The 20,473-nt window shown below is 42.5% G+C and overlaps 1 protein-coding gene across 1 annotated transcript in view; it reads left to right on the top strand.

Moving 5' to 3' along the window:
• The window catches only part of scaper (S-phase cyclin A-associated protein in the ER), a 359,135-nt gene that overhangs the window by 121,919 nt on the left and 216,743 nt on the right, over positions 1 to 20,473 (top strand). Inside the window, exons 17-19 of the mRNA XM_080216291.1 lie at positions 259 to 340; positions 5,887 to 6,039; positions 6,858 to 6,965. Coding sequence (XP_080072417.1) covers positions 259 to 340; positions 5,887 to 6,039; positions 6,858 to 6,965 — 343 coding nt within the window. The remainder of the gene's footprint in view (positions 1 to 258; positions 341 to 5,886; positions 6,040 to 6,857; positions 6,966 to 20,473) is intronic.

Here is a 20,473-nt window from a genome sequence, read left to right as displayed (position 1 = left end):
AACATACTTAATCATTCAAAATTTACTTCAGATGTGTCTGATCATGAAGTTTTTTCTCAAAGTCGGTTTATGTTATACAGACAGGAGTACACATTGCAGGAGGTATAACTTCCCACTCTGTAAAATGAGTTCCTTCAGTCTGATCTCTTCCATGGTAGGGATAAGTTTAAAAAAAGCCCCACATCATTGCACATCTTCCGTCTAACATGCTATTTTCCTTCTATGTTTTTCTCCTAATGGCTGTTATTCTATTGGCAGGGAGCGAGAAGAGAGGCTGGCTGCACTTAGTGCAGCACAACAAGAAGCTATGGAGGAACTGCAAAAGAAAATCCAACTGAAGGTACAATATAACAGAGAACAGAATCATTTTTATCGATTCTCGCAAGGACTCATCGCAATGTTTTCAGTTCTTGTTTGACTGGTATGCAAGGACCAAGTGTTATTAAGGTCTCGACTAAGTTGAGGTCTTGGTCTTTCAGCGGCAATCCTCAAATTAGATCCGATTGAATACATGTGTTACTTGGTATCACCTGGTACAGAACCAATCCACTTTATATTTCTGTTACAAGCATGTCACCTGGCACCTTTCCAAGACAAGGACCTACATTGGAGGAGGCACCAAATGACTCATGGAGAGTTCTTAATGAATTTGCTTGTTCTGTTTTTAAGATAAGCAGTCAAGCATCTGAATCATGAATTTCTGGTGGTTCAGGCAAATCTTGTGAGGGTGTCCCATTTGTTGATGCAGATCTTTGCACTTATCACACACGATTCATATTTAAAACCTAGAAATAAATTTATTACTGTCCTAGTAGAGCTAAGGATTAGAGTGTGGATTAGCTTCAAGAGTGGTGGTTTCAAAATATAAAGCATTTTGAGCACATTCAAAGGCACTCAATCATTTTGCATGTTTATTTCTTTATAAAAGTCACTTCTAAGACATTTCATAGGTGAGAATTCTCCCCAAGGCTAAAATATAATTCGAAGATAATATGGTGTTACTTTTTTAGTTAATTCCTAGTGCATAGACACCCACCATGTCACGTCGTCACAGTCGGGCAGGAACCATTTTGCTCACGACAGTTACGTAGCTCCATGACAAATAAAGTTAGTTGGCATCAAGGTCAGGATAGGATGCCATTGGTGAGGTATCAAAGCTGGCCCTGACCAAGTCCACGTACTTCACCACCTGATGGCATCCAATCATCATGTTAATTTGAACAAACTTACTAGCTGATTTTTTTTCAAAGAATGGAGGAAAGAATTATGATCCTTGGTGGCACAGTGGTCAGCACTGCTGTCTCACAGCCCCAGAGACATGGGTTTAAAGTTTATTTATTAGTCACAAGTAAGGCTTACATTAACACTGCAATGAAGTTACTGTGAAATTCCCTTAGAGATTTTCACTTTCCATACCACTGTCTATGATATTGATCTACCCCATATAGAATTGGAGTAATCATAAATCTATGCAGTCAGTTTCTATTTATTCAGCTTTAATATCAGCCATGTCACCATGTTTGAAACCAAATAGAACAATGACTGATTTAGTTTCAAATTAGCCTGTTCAGGTCAATGGACTTGACTAGCATGTCTTTCAGAATGTGGGAGGAAACCGGAGCACCCAGAGGAAATCCACGCAGACATGGGGAGAATGTGCAGACTACACACAGTGACCCAAGCCGGGAATCGAATACATGGGTCCCTGGTGCTGTGAGGCAGCAGTGCTAACCACTGTGCCACCATGCTGCCCATTTAATTCAAGCCTCGGGTCACTGTCTGTGTGGAGTTTGCACATTCTCCCCATGTCTGCATGGGTTTCCTCCGGGTGCTCCAGTTTCCTCCCACAGTCCAAAGATGTGTGGGTTAGGTTGATTGCCCATGCTAAATTGACCCTAGTGTCAGGGGGACTAGCAGGGTAAATATGTGGGATTATGGAAATAAGGTGGGATTGTGGTTGGTGTAGACTTGATAGAACATAGAACATTACAGCACAGTATAGGCCCTTCGGCCCTCGATGTTGCGCCGACCAGTGGAACTAATCTAATGACTCTCTAACCTAAACTAATCCAATGTTATCCATATGCCTATCCACTGACCATTTGAACGCCCTTAAAGTTGGCGAGTCCACAACTGCTGCAGGCAGGGCATTCCACGACCTTACTACCCTCTGAGTAAAGAACCTCCCTCTGACATCCGTCCTATAATTACCACCCCTTAATTTAAAGCTATGTCCCCTTGTGTTAGCCATCACCATCCGAGGTAAAAGGCTCTCACTGTCCACCCTATCCAATCCTTTGATCATCTTGTATGCCTCAATCAGGTCATCTCGTAACCTTCTTCTCTCCAATGAAAATAACCTCAAGTCCCTCAGCCTTTCCTCATAAGACCTTCCCACACCTCCTCTGCACCCTTTCCAATGCCTCCACGTCTTTCTTATAATGTGGCGACCAGAACTGTATGCAGTACTCAAGTGCGGCTGCACCAGAGTTTTGTACAGTTGTAACATGACCTCATGGCTCCGAAATTCAATCCCTCTATCGATAAAAGCTAACACACCGTACGCCTTCTTAACAACCTTATCAACCTGGGTGCCAACTTTCAAGGAGCTATGCACATGTACCCCAAGATCTCCCTGCTCGTCAACACTACTAAGAATCCTTCCATTAGCCCTATATTCTGTACTCCTGTTATTCTTACCAAAGTGAATCACCTCACACTTTTCCGTATTAAACTCTATCTGCCACCTCTCGGCCCAGCTCTGCAGCTTATCTATATCCGTCTGCAAACTGTAACATCCATCCTCACTGTCTACAACTCCTCCAACTTTGGTATCGTCAGCAAATTTACTAATCCATCCTTCTACATTTTGATGGGCCGAAATGGCGTCCTTCTGCACTGTTCTATTTCTATGAATTAGCGAAACAGTGTGTAAAATACAATTGTAGGAAATAGATGAAAATAGCAACTTGAACAAGGAATACTCTGTCAGCTAATAATTATTACTGAACAGGGAATCCAGTCTCTGAATTTTTGAACAGGGGATGCTGGGGCTTTAAACAGAATCAGACTTCAGTTATTCACTGTCTTTCATTGTTGCTGGGTCAAATCATGGAACTCCCTTTCAAACAGCACTGTAGATGTTCTGACAACACGTGGACTGCAGCTTTTCAAGGAGGTGGCGTGCCACCTTCTCGAGGGCAATTAGGGATGGACAATAAATGCATAGCTCCATGAAAAATTAGGTTAGTTGGCATCAAGGCCAGGATAGCAGGCCAATGGTGAGGTATCAAAGCTGGCCCTGACCAAGCACACACACTTCACAACCTGATGCCATCCAATCATCATGTTAATTTGAACACACTTATTAGCTGATTGTTTTTTCAAAGAATGGAGGAAAGAATTATGACCCTTGGACTAGCCAGTGATGCCTGCATCCTGTGAACTAGTTTTTAAAAATCTGAGTAATTAAATACACTGTCAGAAATCAAGCATGAATTGGAACTTGTGGTGCTATAAATAGTCCTGCTTAACTTCATAAATGGCTTTACTTTGTATGAATTTTAATCCTGTGAAACACCCATCACTTGCCAGTCAAGCTGTAAGCCATTCATTCATCCATTGCTAACCCGAACAACCAATCTCCTACTTTAAACAGCTGAAAAGATGCATTTTTGTCCGGTACCTGGGGTTTTGGTGAACCACAGTAAATTAGTCACTCCACTTCCATATGATATTGTCTAGCTGTAGAAACTGGAGATAAATTGAAACCAAATCAATCGTCATTCTGTTTGGTTTCAAACATGGTGACTGGCTGATATTAAAGCTGAATAAATAGAAACTGACTGCATAGATTTTTGTTACTCCGATTCTATAGGGGGTAGATCAATATCATAGATAGTGGTATGGAAAGTGAAAATCTCGCTTTGTCGAGTGTTATCTTTACTTTTAATTAAGTAAAAAGCTGAAATCTTTAGTGCAGGACATGGACAAGAGTAAAACAAAAGAAAACAGAACATGAAAAGTAACTGAACGTGTTGGAGAAGCACGGTGGTTAGCTCTGCTATCTCACAGTTCCAGGGACCTGGGTTCAATTCCTGGCTTGGGTCACTGTGCGGAATCTGTATGTTCTCCCCATGTCTGTGAGGGTTTCCTCTGGGTGCTCCGGTTTCCTCTCATAGTCTGAAAGACATGCTGGCTAGGTGTGTTGGCCATGCCAAATTCTCCCTCAGTGTGCCCGAACAGGTGCTGGAGTGTGGCGACTAGGGGATTTTCACAGTAACTTCATTGCAGTGTTAATGTAAACCTACTTGTGACTAATAAATAAACTTTAACTTTAGAAGTTATTCAAAAACCAAGAAGGGTGGGATTTGTGACTCAAATGTTTTCTTAGGATGGGGCAAGACTGTGTAGGCCTGGGCAGTCAGGTTGGACTGAACCATATCCTGAAATTGAATTAGATGATGGAAAGTAATGCCAAGAACTGTTGGCATATATATGAAACCAGTGATGCAGTTAAAAATGTTAAATAGGTGTGTAGCAATGATAGAGCACCAGGTACACTGAAGATAGCAGTGTAGGCATGAAGAGAAATTGTTTGAGGGAAACAGCAATTATGTTAACACAAGAACATGGATCTATCACTGCTTCAATTTCTCACTGTTCATCAAGCCTGCTTTGCCACTCAATACGAAGGCTAATATCCTATTTCAACTCCACTTTTCCCACCTAATTACATGCACATTAATTCATTACATGTCCAAAAATCTAGTAGTCTCAGCCTTTAATATGACTGAGTATCCAAAGCCCCCTAGACTGAAGAATTTCAAACACACATCCTCTGAGTAAAGAAATTTCTCCTTGCCTCAGGCCTAAATAGGCCTCATATCCAGAGAATCTTGGATCTAAACTCACTAGCTGGGAAATTACCTTAATGAAGACCCTTCCTTATAAGTCTTCTATGAATTTTATACATTTCAATGAGATCCATTCTTCAAAACTCCAGAGAATAGAGGGCTATTTTACTCAATCTCTCTTCATAGGACATCCTCTCGCTCCAGCAATTGAACCTTTGTCGCAGCCCCTGAAAGGCAGGTGAACCCTCCTTAAGGAGACCAAACCTGTACACAATATTCAAAGTGTCTTTTGAACAGACAGGAGCAGAACCTTGTGGATTTGGTACCGCAAAAGTAGAAAGTGGAGGGAAATGTGGTAATGGGGAGATACAAAGAGCACAGGTGGTTACTGATTTGCGTTTTAAATTTAACTTGAGTGAAGAATCAGCAGAACAACATTAACTGAACATTAAAGATATTATAAAACTAAACTAGAAAGAGTGCAGAAGACATTTACGAGGATGCTACTGGGATTTGATGGTTTGAGTTATAAGGAGAGGCTGGATAGACTGGAACTTTTTTCTCTGGAGCGTAGAAGGCTGAGGGGTGATCTTATAGAGGCCTATAAAATAATGAGGCGCACAGATTAGCTAGATAGTCAATATCTTTCCCTCAAAGATAGAGGGGTCTAAAACTAGAGAGCATAGGTTTAAGGCCAGAGGGGAGAGATACAAAAATGTCCAGAGGGGCAATTTTTTCACACAGGGTGGTGTGTGTCTGGAATGAGCTGCCAGAAGTAGTAGTAGAGGCGGGTACAATTTTGTCTTTTAAAAAGCATTTAGACAGTTACTTGAGTTAAGTAACATGGTTAAGATGGGTATAAAGAGATATGGGCCAAATGAGGGCAGCTGAGACTATCTTCGGGTTTAACAAAAAAGGGCGGCATGGACAAGTTGGGTGGAAGGGCCTGCTGTAAACCTCAATGATTCTGTGAATCTATAACTGCTTGTTGTAGACAGCGACTTCTACATCCGTTTTGTCTTCTATTCAGCATGACGAAAGCAGTCGAAGGCACATGGAGCAGATAGAACAACGGAAAGAGAAAGCAGCTGAGCTTAGCAGCGGCAGGCATGCTAACACTGACTACGCTCCTAAACTTACTCCATATGAACGCAAAAAGCATTGCTCCTTGTGCAATGTGTTGGTAGGTATTTCATTTTTAATGATCTGACTGGAGAAGCAATGAAAGTAAAGTACTGCCTGACTAGCAGGAAAATGTTGAACAGAATGAGCTGGTTCCTTTGGAAGACGGAGGGTTTGAGGTGACGTAATGAAATCTTCAAGGGAAGTGACAAAGTTAACAAAGGACACAAATTATAAAGTTATGGATTACAGAAATTGGCTGGATTATATTTTGGAAAACTTACCTAGGGAGTGCTTTGAACAAATATCAGAGAGCTCAAGAGACTTCTGGTGAGAGATTAAGAGATGTGGTGAGAATGCAAGTAGCTGGGGATTGATTATCTGCAAAGTAATGGGATTGTTGGATCAAAGAATCTACCTTTTATTCCTAAAGGTTCTGACAAGTTTCTTTACACCATGCTAAGTAGAGGTCTTTTATGGATGTGGAAATAATAAGAAATTTCACAATACCAGGTCTCACAATAATACCAGGTTAAAGTCCAACAGGTTTATTTGAAATCACAAGCTTTTGGAATACTGCCCTTTCCTCAGTGAGTGCCTCTCACCTGAGGAAAGGACAGCACTCCAAACGCTTATGATTCCAGATAAACCTGTCAGATTTTAATCTGGTGTTGTGAGACTTCTTGCTGTGCCCACCCCAGTCCAATGGCGGCATCTCCATGATGTGGAAATAGGAATAGTTTGGTAAAAAAAAAGCAAGTTGGTTGGTTTGCAGGAACCATGGTAGTTGTCCATGTGAATATCTTACTACTGTTAACCGCTAAAGGGCGTGCCAATTAACTCACTGAATTTGAAATGTTGTCACTTTCTGTTCCAAAGATTACTTCCGAAGTCTATCTCTTCAGCCACATAAAAGGGAGGAAACATCAGCAGGCTGTACGGGAGAACAGCAGCATTCAGGGGCGGGAGTTGTCAGATGAGGAAGTGGTAAGTTTTACTAAAAAGCAGTTTGATAAAACATTTGTTTGGTCTAACATTGTTGCACGTTTCAGTTCTAAGCTACCAAATGCCCTAAGGTAAAGGCAAAATACTGCAGATGTTGGAATCTGAAACAAAAGTAGAAAATGCTGAAAAATCTCAGCAGGTCTGACAGCATCTGCGGAGAGAGAATAGAGCCAATGTTTTGAGTCAGGATTACCCTTTTTCAGTGTACGACAAAGAGTCATCCTGACTTGAAACGTTGACTATTCTCTCTCCACCAGTGCTCTCAGACCTGCTGAGTTTTTCCAGCATTTTCTGTTTTTTGTACCAAATGCTCTAACTTTGTTTCTAAATGTCATACCTTTCTTTTTTTTAACATCTTACACTCCGAGATTTGGCAATTTGGTAACGTTAGCATTATGAACATTTTGTGAATAAACTTTCAAAGTTCCAGCACTTTTTGAGCACTTCTCATTGTCAAGTGTACAAATGTTTCTATTTAGGATTGTTTGATCATTTTCATCACATCCTTTCCTCTTTGAGTCCCCATTGTAATGTATCACTCCGTGCCAGGAAGCTGATGATATAATTTGCTCCCAGTTACTACTGCTGCTCACCCTTTTACTATCCAGTGAGAAGTTGATCGATGACAGTGTCTCCAAGAGTGCCCTTTCCCTCTGATTGTTCCCTCCTTATTTGCTGCCCCCACCTGGGATAGTTGAATTGTACAATTTTGGGCAGAATTTTCACTTAAAGTGCAACGGGCTCAAATCATTCTTAAAAGGATTTTTTCCCAACAACTTTCTGTTCAAATTCCACAGAACTGCAGAATTTTGGCAGTGCAGAAGGAGACCGTTTGCCCCATTGTGTCTGCACCGGCTCTCCAAGCAAGCATCATGACTTAGTGCCATTCCCCTGCCCTTTCCCCACACCCTTGCACATTGTTTCTATTCAAATTCTCATTGATTACCCTCTTGAATTCGTTGACTGAACTTGCCTACGCCACATTTCCAGGTAGTGCCTAGATGTCTTTTTCTCACATCACATTTGCTTCTTTTGCAAATACTTTAAAACTGTGCTTTCTCATTCTTGATTCTTTTCCATGCAGGAACAATTTCTCCCCTTCTACTCTTGCATCTCTATCAAATTTCCCCTTAGCCATCTTTCTCTTCAAGGAGAACAGTCCCAACCTCTCCAATCTATCTTCATAATTGATGGTTTCCTGTCTCTGGAACCATTCTTCATTATTGATGTTTCTCGTCCCTGGAACCATCTCTTCATTAACAATTATTAAAGATGAGTTTGCAGAGTACTTGGAAGTACATGATAAAGTAAGACTGAGTTAACATGGCTTTGTCAAGGGAAGGTCATTTCTGACAAATTTGTTAGAGTTCTTTGTGGAGGCAACAAGGAAGTTAGACAAAGGAGAACCAGTGCGTGTGATTTATTTAGATTTCCAGAAGGCCTTTGACAAGGTTCTGCATAGGGGACTGTTAAATAAGTTAAGTGCCCATGGTGTTAAGGGTAAGATCCTGGCATGGATAGCAGAAGGCAGAGAGTGGGGATAAAGGGTCTTTCTCAGGATGCCAATCGGTGACTAGTGGTGTGACTCAGGGGTCAGTGCTGGGACCACAACTTTTCACAATATACATTAACGATTTGGAAGAAGAAACTGAAAGCACTGTTACTAAGTTTGCAGATGGTACAAAGATATGTAGAGGGACAGGTAATATTGAGGAAACGGGGGGGCTGCAAAAGGACTTGGATAGCTTAGGAGAGTGGGCAAAGAAGTGACAGATGGAGAATTCCACTACAAACCTCCCTCCAGCCTGAAAAATATCCATATTGAATGTAAATTCAGCCATGATCCAGCACAACTGGGCAAAGTTTAAAAATGCTATTGTTTCAAAACAAATGTTGATATTTTTAATTAAATGTGTTCACTTGATGAAGTTTGGTTAATGAAGCTGAAAATAGGTTTATGACAATTAAGTAGTGTTGGTCAGTTTGTAATCTGAGATCTGTGAGTAAGTTGATTTTAAACAATTGAAAATGACTTTATGAAAACTTTACAGAGCCACTTGCTCTTACATTGGGATACAGTAGCCAGTTTCTTAACAAACTAAAAGAAAATTCAACAGTTTATGAATTGTGGCTTTTAGTTGAGCCTCATCAAATGCCTGTAAGGTGCTGCGAGTATTGGTAATTTGCAATTGTGATTAATTAAATCTGAGAGTGTGGCCTGCATTGTGGGTCAGGCCATTTTAAAGTGATTTTGTTAATTAATGTTAGGGCAATGGAATGTGGAAACTTAAATTTGCATGGGACTTAATTTGCACTTGAAATTCTACAATCTTTTCTGCTAGTTTGGCTGATTTTTGGCATATCTATACCCAAAATCGCATGGTGATACAGTGGTTAAGCACTGCTGCCTCACAGCGGCAGGGACCTGGGTTCAATTCCAGCCCTGGATGACTGTTCTGAGTGGAGTTTGCATGTTCTCCTTGTGCCTGCATGGGTTTCCTCTAGGTGCTCTGGTTTCCTCCCACACTCCAAAGATGGCCATGCTAAATTGCCCCTTAGTGTCAGGGAGATTAGCAGGGTAAATATTGCTTATAAGAACATAAGAAATAGGAGCAGGAGTAGGCCATCTAGCCCTTTGAGCCTGCCCCGCCATTCAATAAGACCATGGCTGATCTGTTGCTGCTCAGTTCCACTTTCCCGCCCTCTCCCCATAACTCTTAATCCCCTCTCTTATCAAAAACCCATCAACCCGCGTCTTAAAAATATTTAGTGAGGCAGCCTCCACCACTTCAACGGGCAGAGAATTCCAGAGATTCACCGCCCTTTGAGTGAAGAAGTTCCTCCTCAACTCCGTTCTAAACCGCCCCCCTTTTATCTTGAGGCTGTGCCCCCTAGTCCTACTGTCTTTTTTGAGCGGGAAGAGTCTCTCCACCTCTATCCTATCCATCCCATTCATCATCTTATACGTCTCAATGAGATCTCCCCTCATTCTTCTAAACTCTAACGAGTACAAGCCCAGTTTATTCAGCCTCTCATAGCTCAACCCCCTCAACTCTAGTATCAGCCTAGTAAACCTCCTCTGCACTCCCTCCAAGGCCAAAATATCTTTGCGCAGGTACGGCGCCCAAAACTGCACACACTACTCCAGCTGCGGCCTCACCAATGCTCTATACAGCTGCAGCAAGACCTCCCTACTTTTATATTCAATCCCCCTCGCTATGAAGGCCAGCATCCCGTTCGCCTTCCTGACCACCTGCTGCACCTGCAGGCTGGGTTTTTGCGACTCATGCACAAGGACCCCGAGGTCCCTCTGCACCGTCGCCTGCTGCAGTTTTTCGCCCCGTAAGTAATAGTCCTTCCTATCATTCTTCCTACCAAAGTGGACCACCTCACACTTGCCAACATTAAATTCCATTTGCCATTTCCTGGCCCATTCGCCCAGCCTATCTAGATCCTTCTGCAGACTCTCCACACCCTCCGCACAATTTGCCGTTCCCCCAGTCTTGGTGTCATCAGCAAATTTCGACACCCTACACTCGGTTCCCTCCTCCAGATCATCTATATAAATGGTAAAAAGCTGAGGCCCCAGCACCGACCCTTGGGGCACTCCACTAGTCACCATCCGCCAATCCGAATAGCACCCGTTGACCCCCACTCTCTGCCTCCTATTTGACAACCAATCCTCTATCCACGCTAACACCCTACCCCCAACTCCATGTCCCTCGACCTTCTGCAATAACCTCTTGTGAGGTACTTTGTCAAACGCCTTCTGAAAATCTAGAAAGACCACATCCACCGGCTCTCCTCTATCCACCGCCCTAGACACACCCTCATAGAACTCCAGTAAATTTGTCAGACACGACTTCCCTTTAATGAAACCGTGCTGCGTCTGCTCTATCAAGCAATTCCCTTCAAGATGCCTCGCAATTTCCTCCTTAATGACAGATTCTAACATTTTACCTACCACAGACGTTAAACTAACCGGCCTATAATTCCCCACCTTTTGCCTGGCACCCTTCTTAAACAACGGCGTAACATTAGCCGTTTTCCAATCATCCGGCACTTCCCCGGAATCCAGCGACGTTTGGAAAATAACCACCAAGGCATCCACTATCACCTCCACCATTTCTTTCAGAACCCTCGGATGCATTCCATCCGGTCCTGGGGACTTGTCCACAATCAGCCCCTCCAGTCTGTCGAGCACCGCCTCTCTAGTAACAGTAATGTCATTAAGACCCGCCAGTCCTACCACCTTTCCATCGCTAACACCCGGCAAATTATTCACGTCCTCCTCCGTGAAGACAGAAACAAAAAAGTTATTCAATACCTTAGCCATATCCCCATCCCCTACCACTAGGTCCCCTTTCTCATCCTCTAAAGGACCAACATTCACCCTAGCCAGCCTCTTCCTTTTTATATATTTATAAAAACTCTTGCTATCCTTTTTTATATTAAGTGCTAGCCCAGCTTCATAGTTTCTCCTACCCTTCTTTATCAACTTCTTTGTCAATCTTTGTTGACATTTAAACCTCTCCCAATCCTCTTCTTGCCCACTACTCTTAGCTACTCTAAATTCCTCCACTTTTAATTTAACACTTTCCTTCACCTCCTTCGTTATCCACGGCTTATTACCTCTCCTCCTACTATACTTTTTGACCATCGGAATAAATTCCTGCTGAGCACCAAGAAAGATCTCCTTAAAGATCCTCCACTGCTCCTCAACAGAACCTCCCTCCAACGCTCTCCCCCAGTCCACATTCGCCAATTCTTCTCTCATCCTACCGTACTCCCCTCTATTCAAACAAAGGATGCGTGTCCGGGGACCCACTTTCTCCTCCTCCATCTGCACCAGAAACTCCACCATACAATGATCACTCTCCCCAAGAGGATCCTTCACCACAAGGTCCCTAATTCTACCCGCCTCATTACATAGCACCAGATATGGGGGTAGGACCTGGGTGAGATTGTTGTCAATGCAGGCTCAATGAGCCGAATGGCCTCCTTCTACACTGTAAGGATTTTGTGATTCTATGAGATACAGCACATCCTAGCAGAAACCCCTTGTGTAGGGAGTCATAACCTTTTTGCAGCACAGCACTTTGCTGCAACATCCAACTAAACACATATTTAAATTATATCTATTCCCTCTTCATAGCGTTTATGGTTAAGATGTTGTGCAATGACTTTCATTAAATATACAGTGTTAAGCTGTCACATCGCAGAACAGCCCCAGGCTGTGTAAACTGGTAACTGTCAAACTTGTAGAAGTATATTCAAAGATCAACTGTTCAAAGCATTTGGAAGATGCTTCCCACTGTGCCACAAAAAGAATGATTGACTTGTGTGCTTCCAAGTCACTCAAACGTCTGTCTTGATTAAATACATTCTAGAAAATGTAGCTGAGAATTAGTGTTGATGTAACATTAGAGAGGGTGATGTAAGATATTGAAGAAAATAGCTATTTCAGTCTAGTCAATATTTTTCCCATTTAGCCCAAAATTAGTTTGCAAATATTGATAGCTAGGTCTTTTTTTTAAACTCAGTGGCATCGCTGGCTAGGCCAGCATTTATTTCTCATCCCTAGTTGCCCTTGAGAAGATGGTAGTGAGCTGCCTTCTTGAATTGCTGTAGTCCAGTGCTGTGGGTTGACTCACAAAGCCATTAGGGAGGCAATTCCAGGATTTTGACCCAGCAACTGCGAAGGAACGGCAGATATATTTCCAAGTCATGATGGTGAGTGGCTTAGAGGGGAACTTATAGTTAGTGGTGTTCCCATGTATCTGCTGTCCTCGACCTTCTAGGTGGAAGTTGCCCTCGAGAACGTGGTGGTATAGGTTTGGAAGGTGCTGTCTAAGGATCTTTGGTGAATTGCTGCAGTGTATCTTGTAGCTAATAAACACTGCTGCTACTGAGCGTCGGTAGTGATTTTTTGTGGATGCAGTGCCAATCAAAAGGGCTGCTTTGTCTTGGATGGTGCCAAGCTCCTTGAGTATTGTTGGAGCTGTAGCTGTCCAGGCAAGTGGGGAGTATTCCCTCACACTCCTGAATTGTGCCTTGTAGATGGTGGACAGGCTTTGGGGAGTCAGGAGGTGAGTTACTCGCTGCAGTATCCCTAGGTTTTGACCTGCTCTTGTAGCCACTGTGTTTATGTGGTGAGTCCAGTTGATTTTCTGGTCAATGGTAACCTCAAGGATGCTGACCTTTAGTGATTCAGTTATGGTAACATCATTTGACTATAATGTGCTAAAATGTGATGATGTCCTTGCATTCAACTATTTCAAATATTCTAGCTGCATTATGTCATTAAATATAGGACTTTTTCTTTCTAAAGGGACCGTAGAATCATAGAAAGCGTACAGTGCAGAAAGAGGCCATTTGGCCTGTAGAGTCTGCACAACCACAATCCCACCCAGGTCCTACTCCCATCTTCCTACATATCTCTATCTAATCTCTCTAACCTACACGTCTCAGGACACTAAGGGGCAATTTTAGCATGGCCAATCAACCTAACTCGCACATCTTTGGGCTGTGGGAGGAAACTGGAGAACCCAGAGGAAACCCACACAGACATGAGGAGAATGTGCAAACTCCACACAAACAGTGACGCAAGCTGGGAATCGAACCCAGGTCATGAAGCTGTGAAGCAGCAGTGCTAACCACTGTGCTACCACTGTGTTTAGCAAAGGAACACTAAGCTCCTCATGGGCATTTATTCCTATCCCTAGTTTCTTAAGGGCAACTGGGGATGGGCAATAAATGTTTCAGTTGGCAAATGCACTGACCTCTGTGGAGCTGAATTATCCAGATCAGGAGGTTGACATGAAATGCTGGAAGCATGTGGTCTAGAGATACTTCATCTTTGAGCTTATTCTGCCATTCAGTTAGATCATGGCTGATCTGTCTTAACTCCGTAACCGTCAACATTACCTTACAGAAGCAAGTTAAGTAATTACTTTTAGAACACTGATCAAAATAAAGATAGGGCAAAAACAACAAAAAAAGGCAAGAGTACAGAAAAATTTCAAAGGACTGTAATAAATTATGAATACATTTTTAAAAACACTGGAATGAAAGTCCTAGATTTGTTCACTGATCTGTGCTCTGTTAAATAATCTCAGTCAGGATTACAGTAGAGGCATTTCAATTGTCATTAATGTATTGAGTGAGGGAGAGGAAAATTCAGATAGGGTTTTTGCTGTCTTGGCACATGAGGGGTGTGGGGGTGTGTGGGTGCGTGCGTGTGTATCTGCGTGCATGTTTCACCCACCCACGCTACCACACCCATTGTTGGCTGTCCAGGCTTATGAAGACTGGGGTTAGGTATACCGGACAACAACCAAAACTGATGAAACTAGCCTAGCTGGAAGTCTGTTCATGAGGAGAGCCAGACAAAAAAAAAGACAACATCTACAAGAAACCAGATAGTGGGAAAAGGAAATTAGGGGCATGCAATTATTCCTGATGTTAATTCACAAAACATTCATACCAAAAGATAAGAAAAGATTCCTTGTCAACTTCTTAATGTACCTATATATCTGTGTGTGAATAAAAAATACTGACCTAACTGAATTAATGGCCATCTTTTAACTTTCCTGATTTGTAACATAATTGATTGGACAATTTAGACTAAATAAAATGAATTATATCCAATGTTATGCTGACCATATGTGTATATATAATACCATACATGAATTATGAAAGAGATGTACATTCATTTGCCCACTTAACAGTCACTGCAAAAGTTAATCATTATCTGAAGTGCTTTGAGATGTGCCATGATAAGATACTACATGAATGCAAGATTTTTAAAATTTATTCTTTGTTGGATTGTAATTTTATTTCTATTCCTCATAAACTATTCTCTCTGTAGAACGTAAAATTGCTGCATAAGGAATTTCAAAGGTAATTTTTTAAAAATGTGTGTAATTAAGTGCTGCGTAATGTTGGGTTGGGTCTGATAGTTCTCACATTCTCCACCAGCTGAACGCAGATGCAATTGGCTTAATTATTTTAATTGTAAAATATTTTTAAAAAATGAATGATCTTTAACAATGTTGGAGAATGTAATATCTTTTTAAAAAGGGACAAGGAGTTTAATTCATTTTTCTGAATGTGTGTAGGTAAGATGGTACATGACATGTGAACCTTTTTTTTAACTTGTATTAGCTACTTACAGAGATCAAATCCAATCAAATTATTTTTGAGGCTTTTTGTTTGACAAGAAGTATAAATGTCCCGCAAGGATGTAGGAACCCTTCAGATTCCTATCATAGAGTGACCTTTAACTTTGGCCTATTAACACATGGTGCTTGACTCCCTAACCCCTTCAGTGTAGTTGTTACTTGAGGAAACCATTCAAAACCTTTTTGTTGACCTTCCATTGCACCTAGTGGCTATCATTAACATGCATCATCGATACTTTGCAAATATGAAGATGACCATAAATTTGGTCCTTGTTTCAACCTATTGGAATTCTGTTCATACTCAACCCTGTAACAAGAAGTGCAGACATCCATCTTTCAGATCATATATATTAGAAGGCAGCTTTCTGAGGCAGTTTTCCAAAATTGTCTGAGGGACCTATTGCTGGGGGATTGTGCCAATTTAATGTGTGATGAATGCTGCAGCAATGGAGCAGCAAGAAAACAAAAATGCACAAAAGTCTAAGCGAATACGGTTGTCTTAAAGTTGTAATTTGTAAATTTGTCTTTGGCCAACATGTACCTCATTGGCTGTGAAAGATCATACAGTATGAAATAAGTTTTCTGTTTATTACTGTACAAAATCAAGTTTAAAGTTTATTTATTAGTGTCACAAGTAGACTTACATTAACACTGCAATGAAGTTACTGTGAAAATCCCCTAGTTGCCACACTCTGGTGCCTGTTAGGGTATACTGAGGGAGAATTTAGCACGACTAGTGCACCTAACCAGCAAGTCGTTCAGACTGTGGGAGGAAACCCATGCAGACAGGGGGAGAACATGCAGATTCCACACAGTGACCCAAGCCAGGAATCAAACTCAGGTTTCTGGTGCTGTGAACAAGTTCAATACAGGATTGAATCTGGTGTGGAAATAAAGCGAACAGTCTGCTTAGATTCAGTTCATCGCCACTACTGTAGAAGGACAAGCAGCTGGTCTTACTCTCAGAGGACTAATCTTGTTTCCAAGAGAGTTGGGGAAGAAACTGATCAGGCACTAGTATGATTCCATATCTTCTTCCTTAATGTCTTCTGGAGATTGTCCAGGAAAATCTCTGTTATGTATTGCAATGTAAAAGCTGCAACTGGGGTTAAACCAACATGACAGCTCAGTGTTGGCAGACATGGCTGGGAGAATACAAACTACAGACAGGATGCTTAATTGCGACAACAGTCTTTCATACAAAAATAACATCACTGATAACCTACGAAGTCAAAAGACTCTGAGTTCAAACTCAGCTGCGGAACTTGACAAAGTAATCTGCAATGATGTAGAGCTGTAGTGAGGAAGTGCTGCATTGTCAGAGGTGCTATATTTCGCACGAATGGTTAAATCGAGGGTCCGTGTGCCTGTTCAGATGGATGGCATATTTCTCTTTCTCTTTTTCTTTTATAAACGATCTCACCCATTGTCCCCATCAGTTTTAATTATCAAATACCATTCTTTTATAGTCATATTGTAAAAAAACATGCTGATGGAGACAATTGAGTGCCTCAAACAACAATAAATTCTGAGTTTCAAGGCATAAAACTGACATAGTTCATCTCCTACAATATTAAAAAATAAAAGATGAAGATTATATATGTTTTAAATAGACTGAATTTATGATTGTGCGGTCTAAAATTCAAGCTGCTATCATAATGGTCTTTCTTAGAACAAACCAGAGAGAAATTCCTGTCAGTTACTTCACCGCACCAGACAGCTCTTTTCCCATTGTTGTCCTGGAGTATGCCACTTAGCCATCAGCTTTGCTCTGCATTTAATTAGATTATGACTGCGCTTCCATTGCTCCAAATCACTTTGAAGCCCTTGCCTAATAAAAAATCCATCTTAGACTTGGAAGCTGGTATTGAACTTGAGCAGCCATAGCCTTTTGGGAGGACAGAGTTCCAAAGTTCTACCACCTTTTGTGTGGATGAAAATCCTTCCAGATTTTACTACTAAATGGCTTTGCTGTAATTTTAAGATTATGTCCCTTTGTACTTGAATTCCCCAGAGAACAAATAGTTCCCCTGCGTCTGCCCTAATAAATACTTTTACCATTTCAAATGTCTCGATAAGATGCTCCCTCGATCTCAAATATCAATCTGAATACAGTGAGTGTCTGGTGGTTTTGTTCTGCTCTGAGTGATAGAATGGCTGCAGAGATTTCCGCACTCGTCCTATTGGATCATGGTACAGTGATCAGCAAACCATTAGCCAATATTCCTTCCCTGGCTTACTGATCGAGACTAAGCTGAACCAGATGGTTAACTACCTCAGCATTCGATCTGACCCCATCACAAAGATAGATTCATAGAATCTCTAAGGTGCAGAAGGGGGCCATTCAGCCCATTGAGTCTGCACTGACTCTCTGGCAGAGCATCTTAACCAGGTTCTATCCCCCAAACCCCATACATTTACATGGTTAATCCATCTAACCTACATATCTTGGAACGCTAAGTGGCAATTTACCATGGCCAATCCACGGTTTTGTGCCAGAGTTTTCCAGATGGTCGTGTCTACGTCAAGCGACTTCAGGGAGGCCTTGAGTGTGTCTTTGAAATGTTTCGTCTGCCCTCCATGTGAGCGTCTTCCAGCAGAAAGTTCCCTAAAAAGGAGCTGCTTGGTAATGTGCTCGTCTGACATACGGATGACACGACCTGCCCACCGGGTCTGCACTCTCATCAGCGGTGTGTGGACTGATGGTAGACTTGCTCTAGAGAGAACTTCAGTGCCTGGTACTTTGTCTTGCCAGCTGATGCATAATATTCTGCGAAGACAAGTCATGTGGAAATGATTGAGCTGTCTTAAATCCTTCGATACACAGCCCACGTTACACAGGCATACACTACAGGAGGGTAGTGGATACTGTGGCGCTGTAGACCTTCAGTTTTATTGCTGGGCTGATTCCTCGATGTTCCCATACAATGGAGCGCAGTCTACTGAAAGCAGAACTTGCCTTTGCTATTCTACAGTTAACTTCTGTATCAATAGTCGCTGCTTGGGAGAGGGTGCTGCCAAGATAAGTGAACTGGTCCACTGCCTGTAGTTTCTGCCCTTTGTGATTATGGGTTCGGCATACGGTGCATGAGGATTAGACTGGTTCCTTTTTAATGTTGATGGTGAGTCCAAAGTTGTCACAAGCCGTGGAAAATTTGTCCATGCTGACTTGCATTTCTGTCTCTGAGCCAGTATACAGGGCACAGTCATCGGCAAAGAGGAAGACTCTCAAAACAGTATGGGATATGGCTTGTATGGTGTGTCAGGGAGGGGTAGTACTTCTGGTGAGGGAACATGTCGCGTCCTTTCAGGGCAGTTTGTCCAATCTTTGTCCCAACCTGGCACTCAGCTCTCACCCGTGGCTCCCCATAGCTGTTTGCATGCGACAGTGGCCACACCCCAGACAATGGCTTTGACAAGCTGGCTAAACCAGGTGAGGGTAGCCGACGGGTCTTGACCCTCGGTGAGATGGGGAGATGTTTATCCCAGCATGTGAAGACAGACTGCAGCGGATTGAGTGGACGAGACCAGTGGAAGGTCCGAAGGTCAAGAAGGCAGTCTGCAAGCATTGTGGAACACAAAGAACAGGACATGACACAGAAGATGTCCTGGTCATTCACTGCGCCTAGTCCCATCTCCAAGCCGTATTGACTCTTGTCTTGCCACTGGATCTAGATGGGAATTGGAAAGAGAGAGTGTGCAAACTCTACACAGTCACCCAAGGCTGGAATTGAATCTGGGTCCCTGGTGCTATGAGGCAGTAGTGCTGACCACTGCGCCACTAATCTCTATCTCCAACTAACATGTCTATAACATAACCTGTCTGTCCGTGCATATCCTGTCTTGCTGTTGAATACCTGACGTATGCCTTTGTTGCCTGCACACTTAATTATTCTAACACTCTGCTGCACAATCTCCCCCTTACACTCTCTTAACCTCATTCAAACCTCTGCTGTACCAAAGTTCTGCTCTCCCAACGTCCTTGTGCTTGATGATGTACATTCGCTCCACAAAATTCCTCATCCTCAATGATGGAGGAGCCCAACATATCAGTGCACAAAATAAGGATGAATGTTGTTATCTTCAGCCAGAATGATCGAGTGGGTGATCCATGATGAGCCCAATGCATTCTATGCTCAGTTTGAGCAAGAAGTCAGCGACACACAACATCCACCCCGGGAGACTTGGAAGAACCTGTACCTGAACCATTGAAGACATCAGAGCAGCCTTCTCGAAGGTCAACCCATGGAAAGTGACTGACCTGGATGGGGCACCCGAACGAGCACTCAGATCCTGCGCAGACCAGCTGGCAGGGGTATTCGCAGACATCTTCATCCTCTCTTTACATCAATCTGAGGTGCTTATCTGCTTCAAGAAGATGACCATCATCCCGGTATCAAAGAAAAGTCAGGCAACATGCCTTAATGATTATCAACTGGTGGCTGTATCTGACATTCTATGAAATGCTCTGAAATGTTAGTCATGGCACAAATCAGTTCTGGCCTTCTACATTGCCTGGATCCACTATAGGTCGCATACTGCTGCAACAGGTCTAACAGACGCCATCTCCCTGGCCCTGTACTCAACTTGGAAAACCTAGATAACAAGGACAACTATGTCAGACTCCTATTTATCAACTACAGCTTGGCCTTCAACATCATTATTCCCACAAAACTCATTTCCAAACTCCGTGGCCTGCGGCTCAGCTGCTCCCTCTGCAACTGGATCCTGAACTTCCTAACCCACAAACCGCAATCAGTAAGGATAGGCAAAACACCTCCTCCACGATCATCCTCAACACTGGTGCCCCACAAGGCTGTGTTCTCAGCCCTCTACTATACTCCTTATACACCTGACTGTGTGGCCAAATTCCCCTCCAACTCGATTTTCAAGTTTGCTGATGACATCTCAGTGGGTTGGATCTCAAACAATGACGAGACGGAGTACAGGAATGAGATAGAGAATCTAGTGAACAAGTGCAATGACAATAATCTCTCCCTCAATGTAAGTATCATAGGGGTTACCCTTGACTAGATACTGAACTGGACACCATATAAATACTGAACTGGACACCATATAAATACTGTGGCTACCAGAGCAGGTCAGCGGCGAGGAATCCTGTGGCGTCTAACTCATCTCCTGATTCCCCAAAGTCTGTCCACCATTTACAAGGCATGTCAGGACTGTGATAGAATCCTCTGCACTTGCCTGAATCAATGCAGCTCTATCAACATCTAAAACCTGACATCATCCTGGACAAAGTAGCCTGCTAGATAGGTAACTCTTCCATAAACATTTACTGCTTCT

This window comes from Carcharhinus amblyrhynchos, chromosome 32 (genome assembly GCF_965287045.1).
Source record: "Carcharhinus amblyrhynchos chromosome 32, sCarAmb.v2.hapA, whole genome shotgun sequence".
NCBI classification, from domain to species: domain Eukaryota; kingdom Metazoa; phylum Chordata; class Chondrichthyes; order Carcharhiniformes; family Carcharhinidae; genus Carcharhinus; species Carcharhinus amblyrhynchos.
Note: the sequence above shows the minus strand (reverse complement) of the source record. Positions and strands in the feature narration are given on the sequence as shown.